We start from the raw sequence: 22361 nt of genomic DNA, 5'->3' as shown, positions 1-22361 counted from the left end.
TCTTTCTTACGAACAGGGAAGGAAAGAAAGGAAAGGATTGCTAGAGATTGGAAAGGAAGCAGGGTCGGCGTATCAGAAAAGGAATGTGTGGAAGGAAACGCCAGGGAAGAATACCAATCCCTCCATGATCGAATCGAAACCAAGGAAAAGACGAAAAAGAGAAGCAGATAGAAGAATCCGATTACATCTCTCACATACTCATACGTGCTTTTGAAGATGTTTTGAAGAAGAATTCAGAAGCTATATAAAATACACATCTGTTTGCTTTTGTATTACTCCGGCTTTTTTTTTTGGGTTCTCTCATAAGAGGATTTGGGTCTCTCGATGTTGAGCAACTGATTCGAAGGTTTCGTTCACTTCATCGCTGCGATTTCTCGAACGATCGGGAAAATCGTTTCTCAGGTATTCAAACCCTAGCTTTTGATTTATATGTTTTTGGTTGTTTTCCATCGATTGAGAAACGAAAAATAAATTTATGGCAAAGGGCAATTGTTTACCCTCTCGAAGATGGATTGTGCCGTGGAGTAGAAGCTCTGCTTGGTCCAAGGCAGAGACTTTAATCGTTTGCAGAATCCGAGAGGTCTCCTTTAGTTCAGAAGAAGGCATTATCAGTTTGAAGAATTTGAAACAGGTTGAAGAAGACCAAGGAGGGCAAGACAAAAATATTAGGGTTTTCCTTTTGCAATCACTGTTGATGAACCGGCGTTACTATCCTAAGAGAAGCTCTCCCGATTAGGGTTTTTTTTTATCCCTAGATCTGTCGGGTCTTAAGATTTAGGTTTCCATGGGCTGAGTAAAGGGAGCTGCATACTTGAGGCGGAGCTACGCGGTTTTGCATCGGGGCTTGGTGTTCTTCATGTTTGGTTGGCTGGTATCCTGCTTTGCTTTGCCTGCAATTACTGAGGTTGGGCTCACGCAGTCTCCACTCACCCGGTAAGAGCTGGCATCGTCAGTCCCTCGTGCACTCCTTGGAGAGACGCCTTCATCCTGGATCTAGGTCTCCCTTGGGGGCGTTTGTGTTATTTTTAGGGTTTATATTTGCTCCAGAGAAACCTCTTTAGGTGTAAGCGATACTTCTCCGTACACCATACACGCATAAGGCGTCTTAATCTACATGGCGGAGGAGTTGTTGGTCATGATTTTTCGATGTAGAAAACACTGGATCGGCCTAAAATAGTCTTAGGACAACAGGATCTATTCTCTGCTGCTGCTACTCATTTGATTGGATCTGTTGATTAATGTTGCCTGAGAAAGTTATTATTCCAGCAGGACACTCCCTCCAATTTACTAGTCTGTGCTAAACCGTAGGTTCTCAAAATGTAACTCTCTGTATCTTGTGGAGTTTAGGCGGTTCCTGTTCTTCATCCATATCTTTGCAGATCTCCCCTTTGGGATTTGGGTGTTCTACTGATTCGAAGGGTGATTGGAGTGGGAAAGAAATTATATGTTCTTGGCTTCTTGCAGATCAATTATTCCTTGATTATGGACTATACACAGGGTGCTGACCTTCAATCTGTAATTATTGTAGTGAGTTATAGAAGGATCGGTCCAAGCTTTTTAGAACAGGAGATTAGTTCCTCCGTGTATGGAATGGCTTCTCATGGATAAGCTTTGGATCACTTGACAGTAGGCCCCAGTTGCAATTCTGTTTCTTACTAAGGGTATAATTAGGCTTTGCCGCCTTCTTAGGCATAATCTGAATTAGCAATGATTGCTCAGTTACTCAGCTAGTATGTGGTGGAAGTTATGTTGAACTGGAGAACCCTTTTCGAGTTTCATTTCTGGGTGTTAATCCCTGTTTTTGAAAGGATAGGGTCATGGTATATTGATATTTTCCTTCCAGTTTAGTAGGCTAAGAAGAAGCCCTCACTCCAACCTTAGGTTACTGCCTTATTCCACAGCTTCACTGTCAACTGAGGAGTTTCATGCTGGCCTTGAAGGCTGGTTAACATGATCTGCCTCAAGGTAATGGCCTCGTGAGGCATATCTGGCAGTCTTGTTATCAGCTTTAGGTCTCAGTAAGGCCTTAGTAATTGTTATTTATTTAAGTTCTTTTACGTTGCTACTGTTCTAAATCTTGCATCTTTTGCAGGTGAGTTCATATTGGATCCTGCTGTGGGCACTGGGTGGTGATTTTAATTAACAATATCCCTCAATGAGCTAGGACAACGAGGGTTCCAATTTAATGGTGGGTAACTCTTGTTTCCACGTACAACATGTGAGCTCAGACATATCTAAAAATTTTGGCATGATTTATATCCGTGGTATAGATGCTTATAAATCTTCCGTGTTTCTAAATGATTTTCTTTTTATTTTCACAGATTCGGTTGTGTTCTTGCTCTGAGGGGTCAGCCTCTACTATAGATCCAATAGAAAAACGAGTAGTGACAGCATCCTGCAAGACTTGTGGGGGAAAACCACTGGTTGACGGGAGAGCGTCTCTATCCGGTAGCATGCTGAGCACCGGGTTACTGGAACTTACTAGTGTTATCAATCCTGAATTGACTTGGAAGACAATTTCAAAAGGTAACAGAAGTGCATCAAGGCGGGCTAGAAAACCCATTTCAAGAAACTATAAAAGGAGTGGAGATCTGTTTGATAGGGATCCAGAAAAAGTTGAGGAGATGCCTGTTTCTGAATCTGAGAAGGTGGTTATTGCATTTCACATGGTTCACTTATGAGCAATGGACAGTGTGTACAATTTCTCTGTAATGTTTAAATCCTGTTCTCTATTTTGCAGCTTGGAGTAACTGTCCTTGGACGTCGGTTTAGTGACAAAGTGGAACATATACCAATTAAGAAAAGGAGATTTTTGTTTCGGTCGCCATCACCCCCACCGCGGGCATCTTCTCCACACCCAGACGAGGCTTGTCAACATGCTTCAGGTCAGGAGTCTTCTCTGAATGCAATTGTGGGACAGAAAATTGTGGCAACGGACACAGCTGTTCAGTTGGGTCAAGTCGTTGACACAGGTATTGCTAGTGATGGAAAATACTTGAAAGAGATAAACGGAAATCTTGGTGAGAGTGAGGACTTCTCTGGTATTTCAATATTGGCAGCCGCTGCCTGCAATAACAGTATGGACGGTAGCACTGATAATGATGAGGATGGTTCAGCCCTTGAAGTATCTTCTGTGCAAGAAAGGTCCTATGATGTTATGGTGAATAAGGAATCATGTCTTGTGGTGAAGGAACCATGCAGGGGCCTTGGTCTCAACTGTGCTCAAATTTCAGATGAAGGAACTGGCTCCTGTATTTCAGTGATGCATGTGGAAGAAACGATTGCCTCCTTGGTGACGGCCACATCCTCCCCGGAAGATATGGCATGTAAAACAAATGCGGAGGCCACAGAGGCCCCCGACTATATGGATAACCTTCTGTCTTCGAAGCAGAAGCTTCCAAGTGACGGGAATGAAACAAGTTCAAGTAGATATGATACTTCGCTGGATGATAGATCACAGTGGGACCTGAATACTGTTATGGATGCTTGGGAGAGTCCCTGTGGTGATCATGCTGTGGATCCTCAAGAAGATGGAACTGATGATATCTTTGATGGTGGATGTAATGAGAAGCCAGGTAAGTTGGAAGGTTGTGAGCAGCAAAGGGAACCTGCGGATACGAAACTTGACCTTGCAAATACAGTGTGGCCTGTGGTTGGCGGTGTCGTGGGTGATGAACGTGAGGGTATTTGTTGCCATACAGACTCGAGAAGTTCGACTGTGGGGTGTGACAAATCAAACAGAGACGACCATAAAGTAGATGCACATGCCAGTGAAGGAAGATGTGAAAGATCCACTTGCTTCCAGGAAAAAGTTTCTTCATCTGAAATTAATAGTGCTCCAAATATTTTGATAGACCTCGATGATGGGTCAAGATCTTTGCATAATCAGGAACGAACCATAAATGTTGGTGCTCATCAGTTTGTTGACAAGGGCACCTGCATAAATCATTCTTCCCTTCCTGTAGCTGATAAGGGTAGTGATACACCAGTTTCAGAGGAAAATGGGCATGCAGATTCTGCGGGTTCTACTGGTAAGGAAACAGGAGATGATTATCCTGCTGAGGCAGAAAGAGCTGAACATATTTGCTCAAGTCCTCAGTCTGTGAAGGATTGCACTACTCTGTCTTATGAAGCCATTCCTGGAGACATGTGTAGAAACGAAAAAGTTCGGACTGAAGATGGGGAGGATGCTGGCAGAACTTCGGGTTTGCATGCTGATGGGAGCTTCCCCAATAAACCACAGAGCACTCACCTTGTGGCATGTGATCCTCTACAATCTGGGCCTTCTGATAGTGGCATGGATCGTGCTGTTTGTAGTTCAGAGATAGTGCATCATTCCCCGTCAACTAACTGCGAAGTGTTGCCTGGTTCAGAGGCGTCTGCTGGAAGAGACGCCGGAAGTGGTGAACATGCTGTTGGTGTGAGTTTGAATGTACAAGATGACATAGATTTTGTAGCTGATGCTACTGTGGATTCCCCAGATCAGATTGAATCCGAAGAACTCACATGTAAACCTTTGGCAGTGACTACAGGGACAGTGGAGGCACCAGGTGGCACCAGTTCTCATGAGGTCTATAGAAGCTGTGCTGATGATCTTATAAATATATCTGGTAATGTTGCACCTGACGATGATCATTTTGATGATGTTGATTATGGTTCAGATGTTTCTCAAGATGATCCCCAAGGGATGGAAAAGGAGAACGAACCTCAGGCAGATTATGATTCTCAGTTTGAGGATGGAGAGTTCAGGGAGTCTGTTCTACATGGTTGGGAAGGGGATGCATATGAGGAAGGGGAAGCTGAACATGTTGACTATGGATCAGACAACAGAGAAGCATATGACTTTGAAGCTGCAGAAAAAACTGATTGTCCTGGTTCCATGTCTGTACAGGTTGAGGAACTGGCAGAATACCAAGGGGGGAGATCAACTGAGATCAATGGCAAATCTGAAAGAGATCAAGTTATGGAGAAGAATATGCTTAAAAACAATGTTTTGGATGAAGGATATTGTGAGAAAAGGTTAGGGACTGTGAGCAGACACTTGAGGGGGCAGTTTGGTAAGAGAGATGACTATAGTACATTTGAAATGGATTCTAGCACTGACAATGAATTCAGGGGAGGTGCTGCCAAGGTGAATGCAGATGATGAGCTTTATGCCAGTGGACATACGGGGAAGGGCCCAAACCAATCAGCAAGTTTGAGGATGAAATTTTCTGGATGGGATCAGTTACCTGAAGGCAGCAGAAGTTCTGTGGATAAAAAAATGGAAGCCAGAGATGGTGACTCTAACAGGCTTCATTCTGTTGCTCGTATGGATGGACCTGATTCTGAGGATTCTGCGGCAAGGATGGCAACAACAGCTAGGCGGGAGTTGCATTCCCGTATTGAGAGGCCCACATCTGATGTTTTGTATAGAAAAGATAGGTATGTGTGAGAACTTTGTTCCCTAGTTGTTTCTTCATCTGTAGGTTTGTCTGTTATAAAGGTGTAAATGTTTGTGACATATCATTCTTATATTTCCAGATTCAACAAGCTGGATGAGTCAAATCGTAGAGCTGAAAGGGGTGGATCCTCTTTGCTGCATATGCATGGCAGGGGACGGGGAGGTGATCGTTGGGTTGATTCTTCTCATTGGGGTCCAGAACGTCATCGTTCACCTGGTTTTGGGCACCCTGGGCCAAAGAATGCTGCAGCAGCAGCTGCTGCCAAGATCGAGAGCAGTGGTTTTGTTGTTGCTCCAGATGGTACAGTGGTAAAAGCTGGTGGTTTGGGACGGCGTAGACAATCTGTAAATGCATCTTTGGAAGGTGTGCGCCGCTCTCTTGTCCGAAGGGGATCACCATCAGAGAGGGATGAGGCTCTTGGCATGCACATGGATCTTGATCTGGTGGGTGAGATGAGCCCTGATAGGAGCATTGCTGTTGGAAGGGATAGGTCTGGAAGATTTGGTCCACGAGTAGTGGATTCCGGCCTCAGGGAGAGATATCATGGACCTGCCCCTGATGATTCTTCCTTACGCATGCTACATCCTTCAGTCACAAGAGAACGGAGCTATTCTCCCATTCATAGAAGAGGGGCTGCCCATATATCTCGATCCCGTACGAATTCCCCATCAAGATCTAGAACTCGTTCTCCCCATGTTTGGCCTTCTCCAAGGGGAAGAAATGGGTGTGGTATCAGTAGTGGTCCAGTTTTTAGACATCACAGTAGAAGTCCTCCAAATTTCAGGTCTGAGGCTAGAATGGACAGAGTGAGGTCACCTCATCGGCGGCCAGGTTTTTTAGCAGATCATGTTGCAGGTTTTACCCCAACGTCCAGAATCCGTGGTTCTCCACAACATTCTTCCCGATGGGTTGAGAATAGGAAAGATGCAGTTGATCATTTTAGGGAGCATGGATACAAGCAGCGACTACAGGATTCAGAAAGGAGAGTGCCTGGAAGGATTTTCCCACGAAGCCATAGGTTTGATCTGGTGGGTTCCACGGGGAGATCAAAGCCGGATGAGTATTATAGACCCATCCATCATGGGAGGTTTAATGAGATGGTTGGAGCTGGAAGAGGGTCTAGGTATGATGAAAGTGATGATGATAGAAGGAAACATGGCCACAGATATGAGTTTGTCCATCATGTGAGGCGTTATGATACGAATGGCCCTGTAAAGAGGTTCCGGTATGATGTGGAAGATGGTTTTGCAGCTCATGAGTCTCATAATAAGGAGCCAACAGAGTTTCATAGTAGAGGGAGTCCCAAGACCTATGACAGGGGTATTGACAGCAGGCTGGGGGATGCACCTAGGAGATCTAGAGAAGAGAGAGGCCATTTCAGATATGGTCGAGACTGGAAGTATAATTCCAACTCCAAGTCATTTGGCATGCGGTAATATGAAGAAGATTGTGCTCCAAGGAGATACCTTCATGACCTTTGTACCCTTTGTTTTTTTTCTCTCTTTGGGTGCTTTGGTTGATCGATAAAGACATAGTGAATCTGGTGAATTTTCCTCCTTTTGGTAGGGGGAAGCTTCACAATCCTTTTCCTCATCCATATTACAGTTCTTCTGGAACTATATTCACTATGATTTCATTGGCAGATGGCTGCTCATACTTCTTTTTTCTCTTCAGTCCTTTGTAGAAGATTTTTTAGACATTTTTTCTTTTGGCATATTCTGAGTTATGTAACCTCTGCATGAGGCCACTGAAATATTATCAATCAAGTGAAAATTCAATTTATGTTGGTAATGCTTGCTTCAAAGGTGAAGTTGATAATTGTTTATGTGGTTAAGTGCCATTCCTCGCATGAGACTATCACTTTAAGAAGTTAATTTATCTTTTTTTTTCCCCTAGTCATTCACAGGTAATGACCGATGTGATTAAACATCCCATCAGACCATCAGAAAAGATTGCACCCCCCCTCCCCAACCCAACCATAGAAAAATAAAGTCTGTGAAACAAAAATGAGGAAATTCTGACATCACTAATGGCATTGAATATATTGTTAATTTCCCTTTGTGAGAGAATAAAAATTGTTAAGCTTGATTCCTTTATAAATACGTAGTTTTTTTCAGTGTTTATGGTAAACCCTATGGTCAATACTTTTGCATAAAAAGTGACTGTATAGACTTTGGCTCCATATTCTTTTAAGAATTGAGATTACTTATTTTGTGGCAAAGGCAGTGGTGTGATCATGATGTATGCTTATTCTTGTTATTATGATAATAACTTCTCAAATTTTATTTGGGAGAATTTTTTACCCTTGTAACAGTGAGGGTGCATTGGTATTAGCACATGCTTCTTCTTCAGATTAAGTTCAGAATGTGCATTTTGTCGAGGCAATGAAATTTTGGTGCATTTGTAAATTTTATCCTCAGGTTAAGCAAAGTTGAGACAAGATTACCAAATTCCTGCAGCAATTTTTAACATTTTGTATTATTTGGTTATAAATACAGGAAAAAGCACAGGAACAGCTGAATGCTCTCGTAATATGTTCTTAATGTTCAGTTCAACTTTATTCATAGCAAGGAGGATTATGTAGTAGCTGAACCCAGTTAATTGCATATCATTTTCTATCTTGGTTTTGCAGGTTTTCCTTGTTTGCTCGATGTGGTTAAACAATCTGGTCGGAGGTGCTTCTAGGACAAACTATATGTATGTATGTTCTTTGGTTTGAATCAGGATAATTATCTGAATAGCTGAGATATCTTCCTTGCTTCTAGATCTGCTTTGAGGCTTTCTGAGGACAAATTGGGCACCTTTCTGTTTCGTGCCCATGAACATGTAATGTTTTCTTGCTTCATACTTATTTTAGTGAATCATTCATTGTTACAGTAAAGGAATCATACGGTTGTTATTGTCTTCTGGTTTTTGCTCAAAGTGTTGAATTATAGATATGCCTTGAGCGCAATGAGAAGGAATTTTCAGCTGTACTATCTGCCACATCTGCAAGATCCTTATTGTGAAGTTTTAATGAACCAAATCAATCTATTCATCTTTACATGTGATTCCTTACAAGGCTGTTCTATACTATGTTTATTTTTTTGGGGTGGGGGGAGTTGGGATAAATACAAGGAAGATCTGCTACGACCTATGCTTAAGAGCCCAACCTGACTGCTAGAGTTTACTCAACAGAGCCTCTCTTGGGAAATTGCTTTCCTGTACCAATTGTTCATGTAATCAATAGTCTTTGATGGATATGTACTGCTAATTGGCCACTGAACTACATTCTCGAAAGGGGAATTTTCTGTCCTTATTTTGGTTGACCCCTTGGAGAAGCAGAATGGACTGGATCCACACCTACCCCCCCCCCCCCCCCCCTATATTGAATGTCTAGTATCATTAGGTAATATTTGGGAGTAGGAATTTTAAGGTCATGCTGGATGCCAAATCACTGAAATTATCATTTTGGCATGCTCCATCGGTTTCCATACTTTACTCTCTGATACTGAAGCTTCTTAAAAAGCTAAACTGTTTTCCAATGAATCAGGATCTTTCCAAATTCAATGCTCTTGAATTTCAGTTTATGCGGCTCATAGGTACTTTCAGAAGTACACCATCAGAGGAAGAAGCAACCTAGGCAGTTTGAACCAGTTTTAACTGGTCTGCAGTCCTGGTTCTGGTTCACCTAAAGAATCAGTCTTGGGGTCATCTTTAGGACTAGTTTCTTATTATTTTATTGTGTAATAGTTTCCTTGTAAGGTTGGAATACTTCATATAAATTCCAAGCTTGTTTTAATTAAAATTCGTAAGAGTCCTAGTTGGTTAATGACCAGTGTATGTGAGTAGTTATTTCTAGTTTACTACATATTCAGAATTTTGATTCCCAATGCATAACATACTTGGAGAAAGTTTTCAGCGTATTCTTTCACAAAAAAGGACTTGATAGGCTGCTGTGGCTCATTCAAACCTGCCTGAAGCCGAATAGAAGAACCTGGTGCAGAACCACTATTATCTCATGGACCTCTTGTCTACCTTCATGGCTGCATGTAGAATTCCTCCAAATTTGCTCCCTTGAACTTAGACGGAGTAGCCTCTTTCTTCTGATCCTGCCTCTGCTGATCCACTCATCCACCACCGAATGTGAACCATCTCCACCACCAACACCACCAGATATCAGCAAATGGGTACGTTGTTCCATTTCCTTTTGTTCTTTCCTCTTTTTTTTTTTTTCGGTTTGACCTTGCTACCTATTGAGCTCTTATATTAATCCCCTTCTGAATTAATTATATGTTCCCTCTTCTTTCCTTTGAAACTGACAACAAAATCACTCCTTGGAATTTGGAAAGTTGACACTTCTTTTCCTCATGGCTGTCTCCCCCCTCCCTTTAACCCTTCCATGTTTCTCTTCTCACGTAGTCCCTTTTCTAATTAACAGGAGAAGTTCCTGGAAAATCAGTAAATGCTGTGACTCAGTTTGGTTGCAAGTGAAATGCAAATATTTCCCTGGGAAGTGAAATATTTTCTACAGGAAAAGTCATTTTTGGTATTTGGTTGCAAGGGAAATGCAAATATTTCCTTGGTGGGAAGTGAAGTATATTTTACAGAGAATGCAAATATTTCCCTTCACTTTCCTTTTCCCCTTTCTGACAATTAAATTTTCCATCTTGGTGATTTGGTCATGATCTTTGAGCACATTTGCATAAGGTCCTTGTCAGCGTTGTAACTGCAACATTTACTAATTTAGTGGTTGGAATCGGTGGGTTTTTGACACTTGCAAATGTTAATGGGTGAAAAGGGTTGCCAGATTGCGATGTTGATGATGGCATGATCAACACAGATTTAAGCAATTACTAGTTAATGAATGTAAATGAGCTATGCTTCTGAGAAAGTGATGGTGATGGGCCATGCCAACTTATGGTATTTTCATGTGGAAGATGAAGAACATCGACTGGTGCAACTTGGAGGTTGTGATGGTTTAGTGTGATTTTATTTAAAATGTCAGATGAGGTGTCATTCTGTCTATGGAGTTGTGATTACATATTCTGAATAATCTTACTTTGTTCTTCTGAAGGGAAAAAAAAAGTTTTGAAGAAAGTAAGGTGAATTTAAAATGCAAAATGAATGAGATGGAGTTTGTGAATATTGCCCTCTTTGTCCATATTGACGGTGTTGAATTTATTATTCCAAGGGAAGGCAATGATTTTTTTGCATTAGAGTTTGAAGTAGAAGGTGAATTTTCACTTCATCTTTCTACCAAACATTTTGATAGGATGTCAAAAGAAGCCGGATAGAATTTTAGAGATATATGCAGGGCGGGTCATGCTGGTCCTCAATTTGGTGATGCTGAAGAATCTCAACTTTTCAAGAACGAACTGATTGAGCAGAGGCTCTATAGCTCTACTCTGCGGAATGAGTTGCTCTGCCTTTACATATGCACCCCTCCAGAGCACTGGTTGGATTGAGTGAAAATGTCACTAGCCATTAGGGTAAGGAATACCATCATAACACAGCTGTAGCAGGGTCCTCCAAAAGGTTTTGTTTTACAGGTTGTTGCTTGTTTTGATGAAGCAGTAACGAGTAGCTGTCCTTCAAGGTGTCCAAAGTCATCCCTGGGCCAAGCGGGGAATCGGCTTGGAGAATGCTTCAGAGAATGGTAAATGTGATTGCTGATCAGATTGGAGAATTATTGTCTATTACTCTGCATTGTTTACTTTGACAATTTGGACAAACAACAAAAATCCAAAATAAAAGAAGAAAAAGAACTACACATGCATGCAAAAGATGTCACCGCAAGTGATCAATTTACACCATTCCAAGCTGTTGTGGTCATGCATATCGTCATTCATTACTGGTAGGCTTTACATCTGAGAGTTTTAATAGTACTCTTTCCTGGCAGTCATAACCCCAGTAAACCGTGTATGTGAGCTGTGTCCGGAACTCAGGATCATCAAATCCAACATGTAGCATTAGGAGCCACCTCAGGATCCACCTCTTACAGTTTGTTATCTTCAACATTAAAGTGTGTGAAAAACGATGGTCCAGCTGTTAAACAATCATAATTTAATTCTCCTGGTCTTGCTGTCTTTTGCCTGATTAATAGCCAAGAAACAGAATGTTCAGTATAAAATTGAGGAAATAACTCATTATCTACCGAACAGCACCATCACAAAAAGGCAATAATAAGTTACCACTCCTGATCAATGAGCATTGCATCTGTTAAACCAAACTCTCTTAGCTCTTCACTGCTGTGATGGACCAGCAAGCTGTACCTGTTAAGAAGGTGAATTTGAATGGGATGACATAACCCATTTTTAATATAAAATGAATTAGAACATTAGGAATGACGGAATCTTGACATCCTTAAAAGGATGCATGAATTAGCTCTGTTTACTGGAAAAACATATGGTAGAAACCACTCTTGAGTCATTTTGAATCATGAAGAAAGTAACGAATGATGCAGATTTTTGTTATGTTTTTCTTCAGCATTCTTTTCCCCTTAAATTTATGTGTTTTTTGTAGCCTACTGTGTCAATAAGCCAGCTAAATCTTAAATCTGCATGAGAGTTGCATTAAGTTAATGTTTATCTGTTTTATTTATGGCAGATCACAAATTCATGTTCAATCTATCCATTTTAACTCTAGGTTTAAAGTATTGGAAAAAGGTTTGGGTTGCCACTTTACCCAAAATAATGCCAAAGCTTAGGACCGACTCCAAACTCACCCCTCGCAAGATCCCGTATAGGTGGAACCATCACTTGGTAATGACCCTTTTGTAGTTAGTCAAGGTTTCTAACAGTAAGGTAAGATGGATTTGATTGTTGATTTTGTGTCTTGCAACATGGATTTCATTCAAGTAAATAGTTTGAATGAAGAATCACGGTTCTACTTTTTAGTGTCTACAGAATTTTATTTGTATGAGATTCTGCACATATCCTGAGAGAGAGAGAGAGAGAGAGAGAGAGAGAGAGAGCAGAGGACAATCATGAATCACCTTCCCCCAGATCCTGTTTGCATAACAATCATGCCTCCGTTTGAGAAATTGGTGAGGCCCTCGAATTGCTCGACAGTCCATTTGTACCATCTCATCAGAAAGACTCTCAATGTGAGACCATGTGAGACAATTACCAAGTTCATGTTGGGGTTCCTTTGACCAGGTGGCTGAAAGCGTCCAATGTCGATATCCGCCCTTAGGGTCTCTCTAAATCCTGCAACAGTAAATGCCCAAATAAATCTACACTCAATAAAAGTCTATATAATCTTCTCCAGTACTCTGCAACCAGCGACCAATTGAGGTGAGGAAGCCTAGTACAAATCACTCAAAAACCCACCTACCTGTTATTCGATCATAAACATCTGCAGCAGATTCACCATTGGGAAAACGATAAAAGAAACGGCCGTAGAGGACCCTGTAAGCCTTCTCAAGCCGCATTTTCTCTCTGTCCTGAAAATTCCCTTTTTACAGATCCAAATTCAGATGTAAACCCAACAAGAATTGGCTCAAATATCTAAAGAAACCCGTCTCGTATTTGCTTGAAGTACTAAACGAAATGAGCCTGGGCAAAGGCAGATACAGAAATGGAAAGAAGAATTCATAATCCACTCATACCAAAGTCTTGCTCACGGAGACGAGGCTCTTCTCTGACTCCGGCGATTCTGGAGGGCTCGAATGCTGTGCCGAGACTACGTAGCGTGTCAAGAGACCTCTTATAGGGGGAGACATAGAAGTAGACCTTCCAATCGTCCACTCCATCTCCTTCAATTATCTTTCTGATCCTCTGTCCACATTCCTCTGCATCTTTGAGACCCTTCTCTGTCAGGCTGATTTTGGGGTCGGGAACACGAGTGTAAGCAGTCTCGTCCACATTCCCTTCGCTTTGCCCATGTCGGACAAGAATTATGCGGCGAGGCCGAGGGGGCAAGACAACAGATGGATTGATGGAGGAAGTCTTCTCGGGGAAATTGGCCAAGCTACCGTTTGTGGAACCGTTGGCTTGGGTCAATCTGGATCGACCGAGCATGTCCTCGCAGCATCTGATGGAAGGAGGAGAAGAGAAGGGCTTGGGACGGGAGACGGGGAGATACAATGAAGGAGGTGAGCGTGAAAGCATGGAGGCCATTGCGGTGGAGAGGGGGGGGGGGGGGGGAGGTGAAGGAATGGTAGGCAGGCAGGGGTGGCTTTAGGAATGAAGCGCATGTACAACCAACCATGGAAATAGATGACCATTTATTGTGTGGGTGTTTGTCTGTGTGAGCCATGGGCAGCCGTTCACGTCTACGTCTACATGACAAAGTTAGACGTTCTTTGGACGAGTCAAAACTTAACACTTGCAGAGAGGACAGAGCGAGTGTTTTATCCCCGTATCAGATGGTTGTATGTATGCAGACAGTGGAAAAAGGTAGGAAGGGAGCGAGAAGGGGACCAACCAACCATGGATTTGAGTTTTTGAATGATATGAGAGACTGAGCCAAGTAGGTCTTCTTCATGGGGAAGGAAATAAATTAGAAGATAACAGATAGGGAGATATTAACGGATAGAGATGGAAGAAACGAGCTTGTCATTTGTCATTCATTAGCAAATGGAATTGAATTCTCAGTGTCAAATTAGTCCAACTTCAAGGGTGTCAATTCTGATTTTTCGATTCAATTCGATTTTGATTCAGTTCAGATACAATATGTACGAATCAAAAAGAAAATAAAACTGAACAACTATGTATGTATGTATATATCGATTATTTTGTATAGTGAAGCGTCTTTAGCTTCTTCGCTTATAGCCATGGCACCGGTGTGTGAACCACGTTAATTTTCTGTCATTTTTTGTTTTCTTTGTTACCGGATTTCTTGGGGTTTGTTTTAACAACTATGTATATATCTCTTTTACTTCTCATCCACTTTCACTGTGGAACTATTTTTTAATTTATCAAAAAAAAAAAAAAAAAACAAAACTATACATTTCACACTCAATTGCATAGCCTAGATGTAAAACATATGAATTTTTTTTTTTTTTTTTTTTCCGGTAAAGGGAGAATTTATTGAGCTAGGGGGTGTGTACAAGCAGTAGTCTCATGAGCACATGGGTCATGAAGTCACGGGGTGGATAACAACCAATCTGTCACACACACCATTGACAGGGCTTTCCGGGCTAAAGCGTCAACAACAACATTGACAGCCCGTTTTGTGATTAAAATATTTAATACAACATAATCAAATTATCTTATTTAAAGAATAATTTTAACCCAATTAACTTGATGCCAACCAAATATTAAAAAAAAGTTGGAAGTGGTGAATTAAGAGCATGGTTTTAGTGCATGGTATCAGATTAGGTATTGTTCACCTGCATAACCGATATGATATCGATACGGTATCAGCATGGATCGATTATATCAGACAAATTTATCCATAATTTTCCTTAAAAAATAGGAATTTTTAACTATTTTACCTCTTTTCCGTATTGTATCATTGATACGATATTAACACGATATCAAAATAGATCAATAGCAAAACCATTATGTATCACCCAATACAATATCGATAGCAAACCATGATTGTGAGGGTCATGGACTCATGGATGGGGAAAGGAAAGAGCCAAGTTTAGTTAATTCGGTACAGCCCTACTACCCTAAGTACTAGAAAGTGGGGACCATATTATTTACAAATAAAAAGAAGGGGAAAAGGCAATGTGCTTTAAATTGTGCCATCGTCCCCCCTCCCTCCGCCCGTACACAATGCATGTCTCAATGTGTCGTTGGTTTTGGATTCCCACCAAATAGCGATTCGATTCAGTTGGACACCAGGAAACCACGAAAAAGGTCCTTCCAGAACCTATGGTTGTCCTCCTACTCTCCTACGCACCTACTTTCCAACTCTGTGTATCGTTTCATTACTTTTGGAATAACAATGAACCCGGTTCGACCTACCCATCTATTTTTTTTTATCTTTAGCCGGTTTTCTTTTTTATTCAGACTCCCTCTTCCGTTGTGTGAAGTAGCAGATTGCATTGGATTTGGGCCCGGTTCAGAAGCTGCTCCACTCAATGCCACCTCTATCCATAGTTAGTAAATACTCGTATTATACATGTATCCGAACGTATGAATAAAAAAAAATTCCGTATTGCATATATTATTTTAGAGTCGGTAAAATACGTGCATTTTAAGAGTCGACGTATAATACTCGAATGAAACACATATAATACGCATATAATACATTTACATATATATATATATATATATATTAAAAAAAAAAAAACTAAAAACTATCTTAACTGTTAAACCAATTTTAATACTCATCGTTAGATTAAAAAGAAGCCTAAAATCTACCACGGACCAAACCCTCGTCTTTTCTCCAGTGGCTGGTTCCCCTTCTCCATTCCTGTCTGTCTCTTCTTCTTCTTCTTCTTGCGTTCTACCGGCGATTGCAACGGTGCTTCTTGCTTTCATCAAGTCGACGATTGCAGCGGTAATTCCTTAAGGTATTTTCCTGATTAGCTCGTAGTGTTTTACTTCAGAAGAAGAAAAGGACTATTTGTTTTGTTTTGTTTTATTTTCAAACTTGTAGTTTCTGGTTTTCTGACTTGGTCAAAAGCTGTTGTAGTCTGATATATGGAGGAGAATTTTTTTCTTGACTTATTTTTTCATTTATTTTTATTTGTTATAGACAATATTTTCTACACTTCATGATCACACGGTGTGATTCACACCATAGCCCTTTTCAAATTTCCAAATGTAAAAGAGTACATTAAGAAATGGGGAAAAAAATGTAACTGTTTCATGTCTGTGTTTTTGTGCTTATAACATGAAAGTAATAAGATGGTGATAGTGATGGTAGTGGTGATGCTGGTGGTGGTGTCTCTGTAGCAATGGTAATGGTGGTTCATGACCTATTGTTTCTTCAGACAACCATCACTTTTCCATACTTGGGGGTTGTTTGCCCACCTCATCCTCTTTCTTTTTCCTCTTCATTTTTATAAAAGTTCTTCTTAATTGTAAGTAGTAAATTTTATTAGTTTTTGGGTGATTTGTTAATACCATCTATCTCCCTTTACCTCATACCTATTTAGCCATTTCTTCCTTCCTTTCACACGAGACCTCTCCTTAGCTCTCCTTCCATTTGTCATTGGTTGCCAACCAACAGCTCCCTCTCTCTCTCTCTCTAATCTCTATTGCTTTAACAGGGATATAAGCAATATTTATTTCAATCATCCGTTTTGATTGGTCATTTTAAGCCCTACAATAAAGAATGTAATGAATCTAGGCTTGTTAACCAATCAAACTATATATTTAGGCACATCAATAAATGCTATTATTATTTTTATTAGGTGTTCGTTGCATAGTGAATATATGCACGTATTTTTGCTCCCAGATTTTTATAGAACAGTCGTATTATATATGTATTAAACACGTACCATATTATTGCCGTAGAGTATTATTGCGCCGGATTTTTTGAAAAGTATTATTGCCGTATAGTCTGTTTGACTACAGTGCATATCCGTTCCCATATTAATGCCGTTCCCGAACTTACTAACTATGCCTCTATCCATCGTTAACCTTAAATCCTAGATCTTCTTTGTATCTTTATAATTTATGTAGATTTTCATATTGACAGCCTCTTCAGGTGTCAAATAACCAGTAATTTTATTTATTTTTTTGTTTTTTGATATAACATATAATATTTTTAATAAAATAATAATGTTATTTCATGTGTATTCGGAAAAACGTGCATGATAATGATATTTTTGATAATTGATATAATGATGTTTGTAGATCTTTTCGAAAATAGGTTGTGGCAACGTTTCTGGTGGTTTTCTTATTGTCGATCGAAGCTCCACTCGTTGATTCAACAGACCTTTGTCGATCCGACAAGTCTGTTTGAAAGTAGATTGTGGCAGTGTATCGGTACGCATGGACAGTTTGGCGTTGGACTGTTCAGCATGTATGGGGCCCCTCCATTGGCACGCATGTGCATGCGCTTAACTTTAGTTGTATCTATAGTTTTTTCTCTAAGGAAGTGGTTGTGACCCATCCCCTAGTCTGGATGTTCCAGTCAATGGCATGTGAGACCGGGTCAATTTTCACTCATTGGTTTTGGATACCATATATCCATGCTTTCTATCTGTTTTATGTATCTTGATTTCATGTGTTTGGCATTGGGTACGCTTGAATGAATAGCCTTCTTTCTACCAAATAAAAGATGTCACTTTCAACTTATTTTTGAAAACCCTTTTGATACCCTTATTTCAAGGGAGCAATTAATTGAATGTGTCAAAATCTAATTATACCTATAAGGATGTCATTGAGACACTCCATTTATGTTTATAGAATGACATGGATGGGGCTCTTTTGTGGCACGACAAGGCGTCTGACGCACATTGGACGACCCAGAGTAATTTGACACACAACCCCATCCAACGCACGTGTGCTTGGCTGCGTGCAGGTGCTCCTGACCGTCTGATGTGCGCCATATGCCCTGCCACCCCACGGAGGATCCACATCCAAATGATATTTTTTTGGTTGAAAGGATCCAAATGATATTGACTTACCATATGTCAAAATTTACAACATAATTTATTTTTGGAGAAAAGTTCTTTGTGGGAGACATAGAACCACGCCCATACACAGTGGGGGTGAAATGAACACCCCACCGCCTAAGATGCCAGCGCATGTGCTCATTGGCCGCCACACACACGTGGCCCCTACGTTGAATGCTCCCCCTTTATTTTTAAAATAATTTTCCTTTATTGACAAACATCCTATGTATATCCATGCATGCCTACCTAGATTTGCCATATATCAAATTTCGGAACTCATCTTTTCGGGTATTGGCCTACATATCCATGCACTTTTTCATAGTATGGATATGGATTTTTTGGATCTCATAGATGACAAATTCTAATGCATAAAGTTTTCCCACATCCATAGTCAAGGGTTCACTGAAAATCCTAGGGTCATTATTAGTCTTTCTATTTAATTGAACGATCGAAATACCCTTCCCTTGCTTGCTTAACACCCATCCAATGACAATGACGGCACCAATGAAGGAGTATAGATGAAGAAAAACTATATCTAATTCTAATTACTTTGAAATTTTATTTTATATGTTAGCAGGTAACCTATAATTTTAATTACATTGAAATTTTATATGTTAGCAGGTAACCTTGAGGTCTTTCCATGGATTAAGCATCAATATCGTACTGGACATATTTAGGGATGTAAACGGATCGGATTCGGCTTGGATAGTGCTATATTCGCATCCGCATCTGATTAGCTTTCAGACGGATTCAGATAGTGCTAAACGGATGCAGACACGGATACAGATCAGATATTTTATCCGTTTACATGTAAATATAGCTTTTCAGATAGCTATAGCCTATCCGTATCTATATCCGTTTAGCTTTCGAATGGATTCGGATAGTGCTAAACAGACACGGATATAGAATCGAATTTCGGCTATTCATTTACATCCCTAGTTGTATTAGCCAAAATGTATCAATATCAATGGTGATCAATGTCAATACCGATAAAACATCAATATAATAAAAAAGTAATTTTTATATTAGAATCGACCCGATATGACCGCTGTGTATTGGTATCGATATCAGTATCGGTGGCAACCGATACCAATTACCATGAACTAAAAAACCTTGGGTCTATCCATCCAAAGAAGTGAGGTACCACATGAACTCACACGTGGGAGATATTAAGACCTTCTTAGAGATTGCTTTTTAGGCTATCCGGCCACTTGGGGAATCCTTTCCCTTTAAATCCTGGCTTAGTAGGACTGTAGGATGGGCTGATCTAGGATTTATAGCTGTGGCATGAATGGTGTTTTGCCTTTTTTTTTGTTTATATTATTTTGTTAACTTTCCAATAGTGTGGTTGTACCACAAGGTCCACAATATGAAAAATTCCATACAAAATTTAGAGAAGTAACAAAGGAGGATGAGTTTCCACTTTCTTCAAAAAGAACAAGAATCAAGAAACCATTGGTGCAACCAACCATTAAATGAATGTTGTTTAGGAGATACTAATGTCTTGGTGGTTTTATTTATTTTTTTGGATAAAAAGAAATCTTATTGCAAAGGAGTGCGAGAAGTACACCCGGCATCCTTAGAGCATAGGTCAAGGAACCAGGGAGAGGAAATAGGTCAAAATGTATGACTTGTCATAGACAAAGCCTTCTGAGCTAGAGAGTGTGCAACCGTGTTTGCATCTCTAGAAATGTGAAGGAAATTACAATCGAGGAAAGAAAGGGTCAGAGCTCTAATATCATGGAGGGTGGTACAAATGACCATTGGAGAATCATCTGTTGGGTTTGTAATGTAGGAGATAAGATCAGCATTATCTGACTCCTGCGGCAGCCAATTGAAACCCCGGGAGCACGGCTAGTGACTCTCCTAGTAAGACCTATTCCACCACCCGATTTGTCCAGAGGAAGAGCAGCATCACAGCTTATCTTAATGAAATTCGAGTTAGGAGGACTCCATGTTCTTGGTGGTTTTATGATTCTCACAACTACATCACATGTTGTGGTCTCTTTTCCTTTTTCTCATTCTGTTGCAGATTTTTTTTTTGGATTGTCCAATAAAAAGGTATGGTATATCAGGTATGATTTAGAAGTCATTAGATTGGAATAAGATCGAGGGACATATGCCAGTCAGGAAGAAGAAATGGATTTCACAAATTTCCTGTTGGATTTGAGCCCATCAGCCCATGTACGTGTGTAGTCTATAATCTAAACAAGACTATACAAAGAGGGATGAGAAGAAAAAATGGAGGATGCATGGATTTAACAAATTCTGATTCGATTCAAATCAAAATAGATAGTTTCTACCAAAGAATCAAAATAGACGGTGGCTTATCCCAACCACCCAATTTTGAGTTTTTGAAACTCTTTTATGATGATGATGATGATGATGGTAATAACAGTGGAGATCACGGACCACACCGGCATGTACAACACAGAGATAAGAGTGAGTCAGAATAAGAATTTCCCAAAATGTAAACTACCGTAACACCTACGATCTATGGCCGGCAGCTTTTTCCTCCGCCTTTCTTGGGTCTGAAGCTCTCCTTCTCCCTCCCCTGGTGTACTCACCTCTCACTCAATACGCATCGGTGCTTCAATGTGGAGTGACGGATAATAGGATACGTAAATATGGTGGTTCCCGCTCCCTCCCCAATGAAGGGAAAGGCTGTCATGGATCATCAATGTACTCACATATTTGAATGAGAGAGAAGCCCACACCATTATAGGATGTCGTCAGCGTTTTATAGATTGGATAGATTAGAATTATAGTCTATAGCCCTATAGGGGATATGGAAATAGGCCCATAGGAAGGTGAGGACTGAGACTCTGAGAGAGAGAGGGTAAGAGCAAAAAAAGGGCAGCGGCGGAGAAAGCATGACAGGACCCACCTGCTTCTTCGAAACCTAAGAAACAGAAAGAGCTGCTGAACCCCTCCTCAGCTCCTCAGCTCCTCAGTCTCAGTGAGAGACACAATTGGCCCCACTTTCTTCTACTTCTTCTTCTACCAAATAGGAACAAAACAGAGAGAGAGAGGATCTCATCCTTTGATTAATAATATGCGTTTTAATTGGAATTAGTTGGAAAAAATGGACCACCTCTTCTCATTTCCGCCAGTACCTATTTTTGGAACATTTTGCAAGCATCATTTTTCCATTAATTGCACCCTTTTCTTTTAACGATCTGAAAGTCACTGATGAAAAGTTTTTTCAAACAAACTTCGAGTTTCGATTAGAGATCAGTATATCACATTTTAGATACCCAACTGTGTAAGCTAGAGAACATAACATAAACCCATCAGAAGAGGTCAGGTTCAACAATTTTCACTTATTACGATATTTGGAGATTCGGGTTCATCTCATACATATAATGCCTTTTTTTTTTTTCTTTTTTTCCCCCTTTTTTTTTATTGATTTCTTTATGAATTTATATATCAATCAAACAGGGAGGGACCAGACTTTTACACCTTAAAGTTATAATAACTGAACCCCCTACCTTTCTCATTAAAAAAACAAACAAATCGTTTGGATTGGGACTTTGAGATCATGTACGTGGTGGCGGCTTGTAGTTTGTGTAGCAGGCAAAGGATGATCACTTACTCTTACTGCTATTGCTGATGCTTCTGTGGTGGCAATTTTTTTGCAAAAGGAAGGGTGGTTGCCGGGTGGTGTTGGGGCTGTTGCTCTTCATCTTCTTATATTTTTTCCGTCTTTCCTCCTTTCTTTGTAAAGTAATCTTCTGTCAAAGATCATTAACTTTTTTTCCAGTGATCTTTTCTGATTTTATCATTAGTTTTGTCAATTTTAATAATTTATTGGATATGGCCTTAGTATGAAATAATTAAGAGGATTTGATTTTGGGAAACCTATTTTGGATGTATTTAAATCATGGAGTACCGACCCAGTTGGCAGAGAGAGAGGGAGAGAGAGAGAGAGAAATCAAATCATGGCTAGGTAGTCATCACCATCTCTCTCTGCTACTATATCTGGCGCACCTCTTCCTACACTACTGCCACCACCACCACACAACATCCCCGCAAACCCAACAACATTGACAGCAACTGCCTGCATTAACTCCGGCGACTCTTAAGTTGCCGACGCCTTCCATCTCTCTATGTCTCGTTTGTTGATTTCAGCACTCTATCATCTCTCTCATGCATTTTGCAAAGCAAAACCAACGCAAGTGACCTACCCATATGTACACAGGCACGCACGTGTAAGTAGTAAATAAAAAAAGAAAGAAAAAGAAATACGTGCCTTGTAGATCTTGTTTTGGCTCTTCCCTTTTATTGGTGGGTTTTTCTGTGGGGTTCTTGGGGTTTCTTCGTTTAGTATTACTTAGTAGAGGTGTAGTGGAATCTCCTCTTTAAATGGAATTTTAGTTGCAGGATCAGACGAAACCCCACTGGCCAGTCAC

The 22361-nt window shown here is 40.4% G+C and overlaps 2 protein-coding genes across 6 annotated transcripts; one reads left to right on the top strand and one right to left on the bottom strand.

Moving 5' to 3' along the window:
- Nucleotides 1-7226, top strand: LOC122672757. Of its 5 annotated transcripts, XM_043870271.1 has the most exons (6): nucleotides 2-402; nucleotides 2093-2218; nucleotides 2322-2648; nucleotides 2741-5077; nucleotides 5129-5424; nucleotides 5524-7226. In XM_043870271.1, exons 2-6 carry the CDS (start codon nucleotides 2186-2188, stop codon nucleotides 6878-6880), a joined length of 4350 nt encoding a protein of 1449 aa, XP_043726206.1. In that variant the 5' UTR covers nucleotides 2-402; nucleotides 2093-2185; the 3' UTR covers nucleotides 6881-7226. The 5 variants fall into 5 exon arrangements, with proteins under 5 accessions (XP_043726192.1, XP_043726175.1, XP_043726206.1 ...); XM_043870257.1 differs by having other exon boundaries at nucleotides 1-402; nucleotides 2093-2188; nucleotides 2741-5424; XM_043870240.1 differs by having other exon boundaries at nucleotides 1-402; nucleotides 2741-5424.
- Nucleotides 7227-11346: 4120 nt separating this feature from the next.
- Nucleotides 11347-13580, bottom strand: LOC122672796 (phosphoglycerate mutase-like protein AT74H). The gene is made up of 5 exons (XM_043870291.1): nucleotides 13036-13580; nucleotides 12762-12881; nucleotides 12421-12634; nucleotides 11618-11698; nucleotides 11347-11518 (listed from the first exon to the last, which is right to left on the bottom strand). Exons 1-5 carry the CDS (start codon nucleotides 13544-13546, stop codon nucleotides 11422-11424), a joined length of 1023 nt encoding a protein of 340 aa, XP_043726226.1. The 5' UTR covers nucleotides 13547-13580; the 3' UTR covers nucleotides 11347-11421.
- Between the last annotated feature and the right edge of the window lie 8781 nt (nucleotides 13581-22361).

This window comes from Telopea speciosissima, chromosome 1, assembly GCF_018873765.1.
Source record: "Telopea speciosissima isolate NSW1024214 ecotype Mountain lineage chromosome 1, Tspe_v1, whole genome shotgun sequence".
NCBI lineage: Eukaryota > Viridiplantae > Streptophyta > Magnoliopsida > Proteales > Proteaceae > Telopea > Telopea speciosissima.
The sequence above is the reverse complement of the archived record's forward strand: the minus strand, read 5'-3'. Positions and strand labels throughout refer to the sequence as shown.

What these genes read in the sequence shown, in the direction of transcription:
- LOC122672796 (XM_043870291.1), bottom strand. Translation starts at nt 13,546, where the DNA reads ATGGCCTCCATGCTTTCACGCTCACCTCCTTCATTGTATCTCCCCGTC. An exon ending in TGTTTATGATCGAATAACAG is followed by an intron (nt 12,635 to 12,761) that starts GTAGGTGGGTTT and finishes TTACTGTTGCAG; the next exon opens with GATTTAGAGAGACCCTAAGG. An exon ending in ATGCTCATTGATCAGGAGTG is followed by an intron (nt 11,519 to 11,617) that starts GTAACTTATTAT and finishes GCTATTAATCAG; the next exon opens with GCAAAAGACAGCAAGACCAG.
- LOC122672757 (XM_043870240.1), top strand. Translation starts at nt 2,186, where the DNA reads ATGGTGGGTAACTCTTGTTTCCACGTACAACAT. An exon ending in CTTGTTTCCACGTACAACAT is followed by an intron (nt 2,219 to 2,321) that starts GTGAGCTCAGAC and finishes TTATTTTCACAG; the next exon opens with ATTCGGTTGTGTTCTTGCTC. An exon ending in CTGTTTCTGAATCTGAGAAG is followed by an intron (nt 2,649 to 2,740) that starts GTGGTTATTGCA and finishes TCTATTTTGCAG; the next exon opens with CTTGGAGTAACTGTCCTTGG.